At 48.5% G+C, this 11,858-nt stretch overlaps 1 protein-coding gene across 1 annotated transcript; it reads right to left on the bottom strand.

Moving 5' to 3' along the window:
• Positions 1 to 874: 874 nt before the first annotated feature.
• On the bottom strand, positions 875 to 8,079 carry CHST7 (carbohydrate sulfotransferase 7). Its single transcript, XM_036378635.2, has one exon. The coding sequence runs from the start codon at positions 7,556 to 7,558 to the stop codon at positions 6,155 to 6,157; it is 1,404 nt and encodes a 467-aa protein (XP_036234528.1). The 5' UTR covers positions 7,559 to 8,079; the 3' UTR covers positions 875 to 6,154.
• Positions 8,080 to 11,858: the final 3,779 nt, after the last annotated feature.

The raw sequence follows: 11,858 nt of genomic DNA, 5'->3' as shown, positions 1-11,858 counted from the left end.
CTTCTTCCCATGCATCCCACCCCAATGCTGCTAGGAGAGCAGGGGGGGCAGTTAATAAATTCCTTATACAGAGAGAAAGAGGGGAGTCTGGTTTGCAGGAGAAATGTGTTTATGTGGGCTGGGAAAGGTACAGGGGAGGGCAAGTCACCACTGCCCTGTGGACCAGCTCTCCACCCAGGGGCTGTTCCACTGCCAGCTGTTTGCAGAGCCATTTCAGCTGAAACAAGGCAAGAGCTGCTGTTGAAGAGTAACCAGTTCCCCCTTCAATTTGGACTCAGACTCACTCTGCTGTCCATCTTCCCCCTCTTCCTGCCCTGAGCTGTCTTCTTCTATTTCCTCCAAACAATACAATTGGGGCAATTCCCAGTTCTTGGTCCCTACTTCTGCTAGCTTGCTCCCTCTATGCTCCTTCCTTTCCTCACACACTCCTTGCCAACTTTTCCAATTAAAGCAGTCACAACTTCCTGCCTCTCCTCATCAAATCCCAGTCCTTCATTCATCTCACACCCAAGTCCTTTGCCCAACAAATCCCACTATCCTCAACCAAAAGTGAATTACTTTCCCCATTTCCTCATGTTAACCCCATCTGTCATCAATGTCTCTTCCCTCTCACCTATAGAACTTCCCATTATTAAGCACTGGAAAGCTGAACACTGGATTTGGGGGTCTTTGGGTGTTTTTGGGGGGTCTTCCTTAGGAACAACTACAACTGGGAAAGAGGAGATAGGGAAGAAGGCATCAGTGGGAACCAGGAATAGCAGAATCCTCCCTGCTAAGCCCAGTGATGCAGCCCCTGCCATGATTACATGGTTTTGACTCCCTCTGTACCACACTGAGTTTTCTATGGGAAAGAAAGAGGTTTGCACATGCTCACTGGAGAGAAGATCAATGCAGATTTTATTTGGTATAAAATAAAGATACACACACATACCAAAACCACTTTTACTGAGCACGTGCTATCCGTTTTATACAAACATTAATATATTTGGCCAAATCAGAATAGAAAGCAGAGGTAAAAATAAAAATGCAGGGGACATCCTCTACAAAAAGGTCATTTCCCCTACCCAAACTGGAGTTCCTGTCCCAAAACACTGAAGTGACAAATGATTTCAAAGAAATATCTTTGAGAATATTTGAACACAGACCACCACATCCTAAGTTAAAAAGAATATGCAACTGCTTTGACTGAAATTCCAAAAGACTTAAACCTTATGCCCATGACAAAAAGCTTCAGTCTATATACAGTTGAAGTTTGGCAAAGTTGGACCTTCAGAAACAGGGCAACAAGTTTTGAAGCTCCAGGGAAGGACTGGATTCCCACTTAACAGCAACAAGAAATGGCACTGCAGGTGCCCCAGGTTAGCAGCAGAGCTGAACATATCAGTGCTGGAAGCAAGAATTTCACAGTACTCAATACCCAGACTGCGAGTGCTACAACGTTCATCAGCTTGCAGCCTGTTGTTCAGAGCTGAGACTGCCAGATCTATGTCTCACCAACAAACAACAGGCCCCTCAATCACTGAAACCCACTGCCTCAATGTGTTTGCATCCAGCTTTCATCTCTTTGAAACACAGCCAAGGGGACAGTCTGGACCTGGCCCCTCATTCACACACACACACGCACACACACACACACACACACACACTGCCAGAGGGGTATTGAAAACTGCTAATGCAAGGCTTGACAAATCCTATTTCTCCCATGTCATCCTCCATGGTGGTAGAGTCACATTAGGTTAAATAGGAAAGACAAAGCATCTCAGGTAGTCCCAGTGCTGCACGGGTTGCATAGTGACTCTGAAAAACGACAGGCACCATCAGAGAGTCTCAGTGACAGCTCTCTGTGCTGAAGAAAGGAACAGAACATGCTGTCGGGCTTGTTGGCTCTCGGGGTTTAATTCAGTGGTTTAATTGCGTTACCATAACAAACCCAAAACTCTGCAGCATTTTTATCATTGAGCTTTACTGGAAGTGGTGATACTGAGAACTTAATGCAGAAACTCAGAACTTTTCTTGATGCCCAGACTGATGGGGGAGGAGGGGGCTAAAATGACTCATGCAATACTGAAGTTGTTAAATAAGTAACTCCACAACCATTCCAACACTTTTGTTAGATACTGCAACTGATACTGAACTATTTCTATTGTACCTGCAAGTATGCAAGTACGTACTGTGGATATCTACAAGGACTCCATATCCTAAGGAGTAGAAATAAGGCAGGGCCCAAGTATTTCTTGGCCCTGGACTTTCATAATTTCCCACAAGCAATCATGGCATGGAAGCATCCCAGCCTTTTATGAATAATTACAGTACTCAAGTTTCTACCTCCCTTAACTTGGACGTGTGACAATCAGAAGTTAAGTAAAAACAGACAACAGAGTTGTCTTGTGAGCATTTGTCAGTTCTGCACCCATTTCCCACTACGACTTTTTAATAAATTAGTTGTTAATTCATTGTATGTAATGTAGCACAAGTAGGTCATTTTCACCAATCTCAGTCTGAAATACTAAAACGTTATAGCTGAGTCCTGCACTGTGATTCTAAGCCTTCCAAGTTCAGGTTGGATATAAAAATGTGTTTACTGTTCTCTTGCTTATCATGCTATGCTCTGCTCTAAATGAGCAGTTCAATTTTCTACATCATCCAGTAGAACTGTGACTTCACCTCAAACTGCCCAAGCCATAAATGTCCAGCTGCTCTAAAAATGCAGTCTAACTATGTGTGTCCTGCTTTCAGCAAGTTCTGGTTGGTTCCAAAGATCTCTGCCACTGAAACTCCATGCTGGTTGTCCTAATCAGGCCTGTTTCTGCTTTTTCAAATAAATACCAACACTGACATTTGAGAGTACATTTGCTTTTTCTTCAAGGCCTGAGTTTCAAGACCAAGTACATGCTGTAAACACCCTGAATGATGCTGTCCAATGCCATCAAAACACCATGAAGAGAAAAATGGGATGCATTTGTTCGTGAGCCTTAGTTGTCCTCCTTGGGCAGAGGAATTTTAGAAAACCTTCCAGTGACTGAAGCACACGTGTCACACCACCAGGCACCAAGCAACTGTCATCCATACACTGTTCTAAGATGTCTCTCTGGCCTGCTTGCTCCTTTCTCAGCTTTAGATACTCCCTATGGACTTTTTAGATGAGCTTTCTGATGAATTCAGGTCCACTGAATACAAACCAAAAATTGCACTTGCTATATTTTGTACACTTTGCCCAATGGAGCCTTTTTCACATTATACAAAAATTTAAAAATTAAAATAATAACTCATAGAGAGCAACCAGGCTAATGAACAACTTGTGCTGACAGAAATAATTATTGATACAGAAAATGCATCTATCACAGAATATCCTGAGTTGGAAGACACCCACAAGGATCAGCAAAGTCCCATTCCAGGCCCTGCAAAGGACAGCTCCAACAGCCACATAATGTGCCTGGAGCATTGTCCAAAAATTTACTGAGCTCTGTCAGGTTTGGTGCTGTAACTACTGCCCTGGGGAGCCTGTTCCAGTGCCCAACTACCCCCTGAGTGAGGATCATTTTCCTAATACCCAACCTAAACCTCCCCTGATACACTTTCAAGCCATTCCCTGGGTTCTGTCTCTGGTCACCAGAGAGAAGAGATCAGTGCCTGCCCCTCCACTCCCCCTCATGAGGAAGCTGTGACTGCAATGAGGTCTCCCCTCAGTCTCCTCCAGGCTGAACAGACCAAGTCGCCTCAGATATTCCTCATACGGCTTCTCCTCAAGGTTCTTCACCACCTCTGCAGCTCAAACAGGGAAACAGTTTCAGAAAATACCAAATAATTTCCTCCCAGCTATAAGAATCAAGTTAAGCTAGATGATAACACTTCTTTGCTCATCATGATGAACCATTTTAAGGGAAATTAAGTGTGAATTTTGAAAGACTTGGGAAAGATATCTACAACCTGAAAGAGCATGATGAGATTCTCTGCCAAAGTGAGGAGAATGCTTAACTGTTGCATCACACAATTCTGTGACTGCAGCTTGGTAAGAACAAATAAAGAGGATATACTGGATTTTAATCTCCCATCCAATTTAAGAAAATAAGTACCATATCATCTTTTGGTATGCACAAAAATCTTAATTTCTTTCCAAACCTGTCACTACAAGCCAGGCTGGGTATAGTCCCAGAAAAGCCGTCCAAAATAGGTTACCTGACATGGGTTATCAAGGCATTGTACAGGTACTAGCTATACAAATATTAAATGCCACTGGAACACTCAGAGACAAATTTTGGTGTCACAGGCACAGTGAGAGAATGCAGAAACATCCCTTAGATAATACACAAGTTTTTCCAGCACAAAACAAGACCCTGTAATTCTTATTTCAAGCAGAAGCCCAAGGTTGCAAAACTGAATGAAGTATGCTACAGAGAAATGGATAAATTTGTTCAAAAATATTATCATGACTACATTTTCCTGTCAGATAATGAAAGAAACCTGCTTCTTATGCCAACATACTCTCAGATGGGAAGATCAAGGGGAAAAAGAGCCAAAATAAATGAAAGTTCATCCTAACTTAGTGACATGCTGTACAGCATAACACTCAGAGCACAAAAATGTACAGTGCAATTCAAACACCTCCTCTATGATAACATAACATCTTTGAACTGCCTCTATTTTCAGCACTTTATCTAAATACTGCTTTCTTCCTGATCCTGGACTATCCTCAATTTGAAACTCATATTCTGGGTTTGTAGTTGAGGACTGCATGTAAACATCCCTGTAATCCTGTACGCTCTCATGGAGCCATTCAAAGACTACCAGACTGTAACAGATTCAAAAGCAGTCTCTATGAAGTTATGAAACTGCATCCCTAAATTACAACTGAACCTTCTATCCCCACATCAAGAAATTAATAAACAAAGGTACTTGCAGATACACACCCACTTCTCACACAAGTTTCAGGATATCTGCAGGAACATGTGATTTTAAAATCCAAAATAAAATTTCAGGGGTTTTTTTGTTGTTGTTTATTTGTTTGCTTGCTTTTTTAATGTAAGGTTTTACTAGGGAACTTCGTGATTAATTGGTCTTAGCCTCTTAGGAAACATTTGTTTTTGTCCAGGAGTTGCCAGCTGAGAGGATGTTATTGTTTGGAAGGGATGTGATCAGGAGGACCCTGTGCACGGCACAATGTGTCAGCCCGGAAGCAAGGGAAGAAAAGTGATTCTCTCATCTGAGAGAGAAAACAAAACAGAAATGTCAAGCATTTGCCTTCCAGTTTCATTCACCCCTACACGTGTTCCAAAGAAACATGTCAGTCACCTGTATCTCACACGAGTATCACCAAACTATATCAATGTAAGTATATTTTTAAAAAATTCTACTTTCAAAACAATTACAGATTTCTTTAGAAAAGCAAAGATTCCTGCCACAGACAACTTCAAAACACATAAGCAGGTGAATGCTTACCCTCCCTGCACTGCTTACCCTGCTGCTCAGAACGAGGGACAGAGCTGGCCACGGTTCCCCTTCCCTCAGCCCCCTGCCTACAGCACCAGCAATGAGCAGGGGCAGAGCCCATCCCTGCAGAGCAGGTTTGGGGCAGGAGAGCTGAGTCCTACCCTGCAGCAGGCACCCTCCTCCTGGCTGTCCAGGCCCCTGCTGACCCCTGCAGCGACTTCACAGAAGCCTCTTCTGTTTCCGTAGCAATAGGACAGAGGTCAGTGTGATCCAGAAGGGCAATGCTCCCACAGGAGCACCTTCCAGGCCCTCTAGTTCCTTGCTGAGAGTCTTCACCTGGGGGATTTTTAAATTTTCATGCAGTTTGTTTGTAGTATACCTGTTCTTTGTACAATTTCAAGTTAAAGGCTCCAAGAGTGATGCCGTACTCGGAGGACACCCCTTACCAAACCCTTCTCGTAAATATAACATCCCCCCGCCCTCTCCAGAAGGGAAACAGCCACAGTGAAGCCACAGCAGGCACGGGGGGCCTGCACCCTGTAGCGCTGCCCGTACCCGAGGCGAGGCAGGTGTCCCTCAGCCGGGGCTGCCCTCAAGGAGCTCCCCGCCCGCCGAGCGGGCGCCTACCATGCCAGCGGTGACCCCCGCGCTCAGCTTTGCCCGACGGCGCCCGTCCGTCCGTCCGTCCGTCCGCCCTTGGGCCCGGCCGGGACGTGGGGCTCGGGCGCTACCGGGCGTCGCCGGCGCTGAGGGGGTAGGCGAGGATGCTCATGGCTTCTCCGCACGCCGCCTCCACCTGCCGCACCTGCTGGCGGCTGAGGCGCTCCCGCCAGGCGTGCACGGCCTCCCGCGCGTCGCGGGCGGAGATGAGGAAAGGCCGGTCGGAGGAGTAGGCGGCGCCGCGGGTCATGTTGACCACGAAGTCCTCCAGGGCCGGCGGCACGGTCAGCCCGGCAAAGCGCAGCAGGCGGCGCAGCTCGGCGCGGGGCTCCCGCACCAGGTCCTCGTAGCGGAGCTGCGTGTAGCGGCGGCGGAGCCAGTCCGGGGCGCGCCGGGCCAGCAGGAGATCGCGGAGCCAGGACTGGCAGATCACCTCCAGCGCGCCGCCGAGGAAGAACTCGGCGCGGTGCTGCGGCTGCGGCGGCCGCCCTCCGCCCAGCAGCCCGGGCGGCAGCAGGAGATGCTGCTGCTGGTGGCGGGCCGGGCCCCGCGGCTCGGCGCGGTGGCGGCTGCGCAGCACCTGGACGCTCTCCCGCAGCAGCGCCTGCCGCGCCTTCAGGCGGGAGTTGTGGACGGCGCGGGGGTCGCGGAAGAGCTGCACCACCCGCAGGTTGAGGCCGGGCTCCCGCAGCAGCGGCAGCAGCGCGCCCAGCTCCAGCAGCCGCACGTCCTTGATGACCACCACCGGGTACTTGCGGCACTCGGCCTCCAGCTCCCGCAGCGCCCGCGGCGGACACGTCTCCTCGCAGGTGGCGCCGTCGACGAGGCCGATCTCCCCGCGGGGCCGCGGGGCGGCGGGGCAGAGCGGCGGCGAGCAGATCACCTTGTTGGTCCGCCAGCCGAAGATGCTGGCCGTAGTGAGGTTGTCGGCGGCGGGCGGGGCGGGGGCCAGCGGGTCGCGGGGGCCGGACGGGGCGGTGTAGAGGCGCAGGACGGAGAAGTCGCATCGGAAGAGGGCGCGCAGCATGTCGCGGAGGGCTCCCTGCAGGCTCAGCGCGTCCCCCGGGTAGAGCGCCTGCCAAAGGTGCCACATGGGCTCGTACAGGTAGAAGACGTCGGGGTGCTGGTTGAAGAGCTCCCCGAGGAAAGAGGAGCCCGTTCGCCAGGTAGCGTGCAGGTAGATGTGCCGCTTCCCCGCCGTCCCCGCGCTGCCGTTACCCGCCGCCCCGGCCGTGCCCGCCTCATCCTCCTCCTCTTCCTCGTCCAGCGGCGGCCGCTGCTCCCAGCCCCACTCACTCAGCGCCTCCTCCAGGCTCGGGCAGCGCCGCAGCAGCGGCTCCTCGTCCGTTCGCCCGCGCCTGGCCCCGTAGTCCAGCGCGTAGGGCACCAACAGGAGCAGCAGCAGCGTGTACAGCACCAGCACCGCGGCGAAGCGGCGATGTTCGCCTCGCCACCATCGCCGGCCCTTCATCGCTGGGGCCGGCTCGGACCCCGGCTCCGCCGACCCTCTGTTTGCCGGAGGGCGGCTCTTTGCGGAGAAGCAAAGTTAGCGGCGGCGGCGGCGGGGATGTGGGCGGCGGGCGGTGCTCCCCGCCGGGGAGCACGCCCACGGGCACGCCGGCCCGGCTCCGGGCCGCTGGCCGCGCTCTCCGCCGCCTCCTCCCTCTCGTCCTGCTCCTCCTCGCAGCGCGACGCGGAAGCGCCCGCACCTGCCCCCGCTGCCGCCTGAGGAGCCACTGCCACCGGCGGGGCGCGGGCTGCTGCCGCTGCTGCTCCCGGTGCCGCTGCGCCGGGCTCCGGGCCGCCCCTCGCCCGGCCTCCCTCCCTCCCCCGGGCAGGGCCGGAGGGGCGGGCTCGGCACGGCGGGACTCACCCCCGCCCGGGAAGGGGCGCACCGAAAAGTAGGTGTGCTAGCCAGGACAGGTACCGAGCAGCCGAGGGTGTCCCGAGGAGGAGTGGCTGGTCCTGGTATCCACCAGAGCTCCGGAGAAAGAACGCGCAAGACGCTACAGTAAGGAGAAGAGGTGCAAATGTATTTTTAGGGTAGACGACAGCTATTAAAATCTGCAGTGAGTTTCAGAAATGCTGCAGTTCTGCGCTGTAGGGAGCTGCGGAGTTTCTCAGCCACACTTTTGTCTACGTGTGTGTGCTGATGGGATGCGGACATCTCGTTCATGACTCACTGCTCCAGTTTTTACACCTATAAGTTCCATAGCTGTCTGAGCAGGTCACCCTTTTCGGCTGGAAGGAAGAAATGAGACCCCACAGAGGGACAGTCAACCTATTGTGGATGTCTTCCCGATAGCCCTCTTCATTAACTACAGTAGGAGCATAAAGTTACCAGTTCCAACATAGACTTCTAGTTTTTTAGACATCTAAGATTATTTGAAATCTCCTGGGAAGTGGAAAGTCAACAAGATGGTGACTTCAGGTGTTTAAATTAAAAGATATAGTCTCAGAATCTCCAGCCCAGCCCCTGCCTGACCTTGGAAGATGTGGACATAAGGAGATGGACCACGACACCATGTTCCTGGTCCAAGCATCCAGCTGTCAGGAAAGTTAGGTCCCTGTCCTGCTGATGGTGTAGTGCGAGCTCCTGACAGTCCTGACCACTAGGCAATAGGTGGCATCCTCCGTAAAACACTACTAGTACTTAAGTATGGTTTGCAGGGCGAAATTCAGAGAGAATAACACGGTTCTTGCCCTTTGACTCCCAGAAGAGTCTTTGTGGTATATAAGCACCTGTGATTAGACACATGACACCACATGCAACAGAGAACAGAAACTACCATTAGTTTCATGGGTTCTAAAAATGCTCTGTCCATACAGATATACAGATACACAGCCTGAAGATGCTGGGTACAGTATGAATGTCCAGTTATTAAATAATAATCTAATTTTGAATTTGTCAGGCAAAGCACAGGACGAGAAGTCAAGGTGAGAGAGAAAAAGCATGCTTCTCTTCTGTCCAGGTGGTGAGCCAGTTGTCTGCTAATGCTTTACTTACCCCATGTTAATAAGTGTTAAAGACTGGGCTTCCTGCCCTTTATAGCGTGCTGAGTGAGTAGATGGTGCCAAACAAGATTTGTGAGCTCCTTAGCAGAAGAATGTCAAAATTATAGCATTGGAAAGGAAATTCTGCCTCAACATACATTTCACTGCTTATGTCTTTAAACACCAAGATACACCAGTATCCCACTATTAGCAGTGTGAGTTTCACCTCTGACTCAATAATACCAGGATTTCATCCAGACTCTCAAACAACTAAAGGAGGACGACAGAATAAAAACACACTTGCCAAAATCAGGTTACAGTCTTGTCAAAAAAATCTCTTCCCCATCCAAAACCCATTTATATTTAGTATTTTGAGAATCTTCAGTGTAGCTGACTTGTGGCATCATGCAAAATAGTAATTTAGATAGATTTACCAAGATGGGATCCTGAGAAGTGCCAATGAGAATGGATGACTTACAAATAGGATTTCCCCTTTGTAAGACAAAATACTGGGTTGACAGTAGCATCAGCACCAGTGATGGCCTATGAGCCATGCCGCAGGACATGTTACTTTAAACTAATTTTGTATGGGTTTCTGTGACACATACTTAGGCCTAAGAACTAAAATCAAGGTCTTAAACCTGCCTAACTGAAGTGAAGCTGTCTTGTAAAGAATCAAACATCTCACAGAGTAAGACAACCCATCACAAAAATGTGAAACCATAGAAATAAAACTATGTACGTCTTACACTGACTTTTTTTCAGAGAGTGGAGCTACAAACTTCTGTGGCAATTGTTCTAGAAAAAATGAAAGATGCAAATAGCTTTATCACAAGTTACATACTTTAGTAAAGATAAAACCACAGTTGTTAAAAGATTATCAGATCAAAAAAGAATGACAGTAAATGTTTTGTTCTGCACCTTCACAACGGTTCCTCTACTGCAAGAGGATTAGGCTGTAAGTGTTTACGTCAGTTGTTTTGGGTTACAGCTGCTTTTGGCACAGGGAGATTCCAGCAAAGCCAGTATTTATTTTGTCACCCAGTAGGTGTCTGAGCTGGACTTATAATCGTTGAGCTCCAGCCTTCCTGAAGAAAGTGCCTACTTCTCAAGAAGTACCTAATTTGAGCATTGGGGAGTGGACTGCTGCTTTGCATAGAGTGGGAAGAGATCAGCTTTCTCTTTTCTCAATTTTCAGTTCCAGACTGCATTGTCTCTTCAGCACAATAAGAGAGATGATTTTTCACTATTTAGGCTTTTTCTATAAACCACGAAGATACCATTTAAATATACAAATGATCTGCATCTCCTTCTAAGATCAGGAGAGTTCTGCACCCAAGGAAGACAGCCAGGTTCTTCTTCTGATCTGTGAAGTAGTCTGCCCATTTGACATCTAGCTCCTGCCATTTTTTGGTGATAATTATATGCTTAATATTATTTTGTAAAGAGTGGGGGAAAGAATATAGGCATAACATGTTCTGCATACTTTAGTATTGCAGTATTTCCTTTCTAGTTTCCAAGCTTGTCACTGTAAGTACTGGCTGTTTTTAATATAACATAACATTGGCTTCCTGTGTATTATCTGTCTAACTTAATTTTTGCTCTTCTGTCTCCCACGGTGCTTCTACTGTCAAGAGAGACAGTAAATGCTGGAATGCAGCATTTCAGCCTCAATAATTTTTATCTTCTCAGCAGAGGCTTCAAAATAGAAATAGTTGTCTCTATATCTTGCAATCTTTCAGCTCTCCCATGCTCTTGTCATTTTCACAGAGTACTTTGTGAGTAAAAATAGCTTGATTTGCTGATAAAATTAAACATGCTTTGCACACGGAGCACCGCCCTCAAACATCCTGACTGTTAATGAGCTCTCTGCTTGCACATGTTGTCACTCACAGGCTTCAGCCAAGAGGAAGTCCGTGGTTAGTAGCAGCTTAAAAACCTTCCAGAAGCCAACAAGCTAGGACAAATGTCCTTATTTTGGAAGTTCCTTTGTCATCAGATGTTCCAACATGTGCAATACCACATGTTTCGCATATGGCACCAGACCTAGTAGCTCACATTTTAGAAAGGGCATGTTGAGAATAATGGGAAGGACAAGCTGGTCCAGGCGAGATGGCTGGTGCAGAAGGGACTTTTTGCAGTATAGTTTTTCCCAAAAGTGGAACAGAGATTGAGGACCTGAAAAAGGTCAAAAATGACACGGAAATTCTGAGAGACTCAATGGAAATTTAGAGGATCTGAAGAAAGTGGAAAGTAAGAGAAAAGCAGAGTAGACTTCTAATCTGGGGCTGGTAAGTTGGGTGGAAGTGGTTTCAGACACAAAGCCACATTCAGAAGGTAGCAATTAAGCTTTCTGCATGTACACCTGATGTCACTCTTGAGCATCTGCAAGGAAGACAAGGAAATGATGCAGGAAAGTGTAGCATTCTTAACTACCTTGGTCTTGTGTACCAATCATTACACTGGCACAAGTCCAGATCTCTGAGTTTCTCTGTGGGCTGATTTGAGAGGAGCCAGGTGTACAGTTACTGGTCACAGCCAGCACGGCTTCGTGAGAGGAAAGTCCTGCTTATCAAACCTGGTTTCCTTTTATGACAAGGTAACCCACCCAGGTGATCAAGGGTTTGCATTTCAGTAAAGCTTTCAATACTGTCTCTCACAGCATCCTTCTGGACAAAATGTCCAACACACAGTTGGATAAACACATGGGTGAGCAACAGGCTCACAGGTCAGGCATAAAGGATTACAGTGAACACAGACATCAGACTGGCGACCTG

Source organism: Molothrus ater, chromosome 2 (assembly GCF_012460135.2).
Source record: "Molothrus ater isolate BHLD 08-10-18 breed brown headed cowbird chromosome 2, BPBGC_Mater_1.1, whole genome shotgun sequence".
In the NCBI taxonomy this organism is placed as follows: domain Eukaryota; kingdom Metazoa; phylum Chordata; class Aves; order Passeriformes; family Icteridae; genus Molothrus; species Molothrus ater.
The sequence above is the reverse complement of the archived record's forward strand: the minus strand, read 5'-3'. Positions and strand labels throughout refer to the sequence as shown.